The 2251-nt window shown below is 42.9% G+C and overlaps 1 protein-coding gene across 1 annotated transcript; it reads right to left on the reverse strand.

Annotated features, from left to right (window-relative positions):
- Positions 1-1162: 1162 nt before the first annotated feature.
- Positions 1163-2035, reverse strand: LOC108974725. Its single transcript, XM_018942740.1, has one exon. It carries the CDS (start codon positions 2033-2035, stop codon positions 1163-1165), a length of 873 nt encoding a protein of 290 aa, XP_018798285.1.
- Between the last annotated feature and the right edge of the window lie 216 nt (positions 2036-2251).

Here is a 2251-nt window from a genome sequence, read left to right on the forward strand (position 1 = left end):
AAATTAAAGTAAAATACATGGTTATTCCAATGCACTTTATTTCATCTGTGACCCTTTTTCTTTTGTTCGTATATATAAGTAAAAAAATACAATATAAAAAGCATACAATATAAATTCATTCGTTTTAYTAAATTCGTTCATTAAAACATTACATCAAAAAAAAAGCAATCTACAAAAAATATTCCTAATACCGGCCCGTACCCGAATGCACCCAGCCGAAAATGGAGCCCTGCGCGAGAAGCTGCCCAAACATTTGTGGCATCATTTGTTGGGTCATGATGCGGCTATAAACATCTGCGCCGAGTACCAAACGTATCGGCGCTGACTTATAAAAATTAGGATCCGCGAGCTTTATGTGCGTGTACGGAGCTGCGATATCGGAGTCCATTGTGGTTGTCCATGAATGTGTGCCAACGATCCAATGTGGTAGGAGACACAACCTCGTCCCATTGTGCTCCTTCTAACCAAATGTGTTGCATTATCATTTTGGCTATTACGATAATCGGTGCTAGCCATCCTAGTGGATCAAACAGTTTGGAAATATCCGATAGGATAGCTCTCTTTGTAAAGGATTCTGGGCTGAGTATTGGTTTTGTTTTGAAGTACAAGAAGTCAGTATGTGCATTCCACCTTATCCCAAGAGCCTTGACATCACTTGTGTCTTCGAAATCTAAAAATTCTTCGTTGAGCAAGTGGTCTTTTGGTAGCCCTTGTAAAATTTTTCCACAATTGGCTGTCCATTTTCTTAATGGGAAACCTGCCGACTCCAATGCTAGTCTTATTTCATTTCTAGCTTTAATTGCAGCCTCTATAGAGTGTCCACCTGCTAAGACATCATCAACATACATGCATTTCCTGAGTATGTCTTAGGCTACTGGTAGTGAGCTTTCAACGTCGTCAGCTAATTGAAGTAACGTCCTTATTGCCAGATAAGGAGCGCAGTTGATTCCGAACGTTACGGTCTTCAATTCGAAAATGTTAGTTTGTTCGGTCGGACAGGAAAAACGATTCGCTGGTACTTCGTTTGATCAGCCTTCACTTGGATTTGGCGATACATCTTCTCAATATCGCTATCGAAGACATATTTAAATAATCGCCATCGCAGAATTAAGATGGTCAGATCTGCCTGAAGGACTGGACCGGGAAGAAGGATGTCATTCAGCTAAGTGCCGTTTGAAGTTGATTGCGATGCATTGAATACCACACGCACTTTTGTAGATGTGCTCTCTTCTTTCCTTACGGCATGGTGAGGCAGGTAATAGTTATCACTAGAGTCGGCCGTTTGATTGGTATGTATCTTTACCATATGACCCATCTCAACGTATTCTTTTAAAACCCTGTACTCTTTTTGCAGATTTTCATCTTTGGATAACCGAGCTTCATTGCGATAAAACTGGGAGTACGCAATCTTTAACGAACTACCTAACCTATTGTTGACCGGATAGTCTTTCCTGAATGRTAGCGATACAACGTATTTCCCGTCTTCATTTCGCCTCGTTGTCTTTTTGTAGAGCTCTTCACAATACCTGTCCTCTTCGCTTAGTTTACGTTCCTTGGGCATCTCTTCCAATTTCCAGAACGAAGCTAACTGCTTTTCCAGCGATATTTCGTTGTAATATGAGACGCAAGTGTTGGTTGGCTTAATTGTATTAGCACGGCCCGCGACTATCCAACCGAACACGGTCTCTTGCGCAAGAAGCGATCCCAGTACGTTCTTGCGTATGCCATCAAGGATAATCTCTGGATAGACGTCGCCACCGAGTATGACGTCCACGGGTTCACTGACGAAGAAACTTTTGTCCGCCAATGTGAGGTCTGAGAAAGCCTGCCGTGTTAGTGCGCTAATGTGGCAAGTCGGCAAGTTTCCTGTTAATTTCGGCAGAACCATCATGTTCGTTGTTATCGATATAAGTGGGTCAATTGGTGACCGCAATTCGACACAACATGATTCCTTTACCTGCGCAGCTACGGTGTTGTTGATGCCTGACAACTGGGCATTTATCTTCCTAGCTGGCAAGTTAATTCTGCGCTTCATCCTTTCTGTGATGAGAGAGCACTCTGATCCGGAGTCGATGAGTGCTCTTGCGGCATAAGTAACGCCGCTGTGATTTATGTTTATTTGTGCCGTTCCTAATAAGACACCTTTGTYGTTGTTAGCGAAGCACGACTGTACCTGAGTCGTTGGCTTGCCGTTCGATTTTTTAAAGTTGTGTCTCTGTTGCGCTTGCCTGGACCTAGACGGAATCTCGTC

Source organism: Bactrocera latifrons, unplaced genomic scaffold (genome assembly GCF_001853355.1).
Source record: "Bactrocera latifrons isolate USDA-ARS-PBARC rearing strain unplaced genomic scaffold, ASM185335v1 scaffold_585, whole genome shotgun sequence".
NCBI lineage: Eukaryota > Metazoa > Arthropoda > Insecta > Diptera > Tephritidae > Bactrocera > Bactrocera latifrons.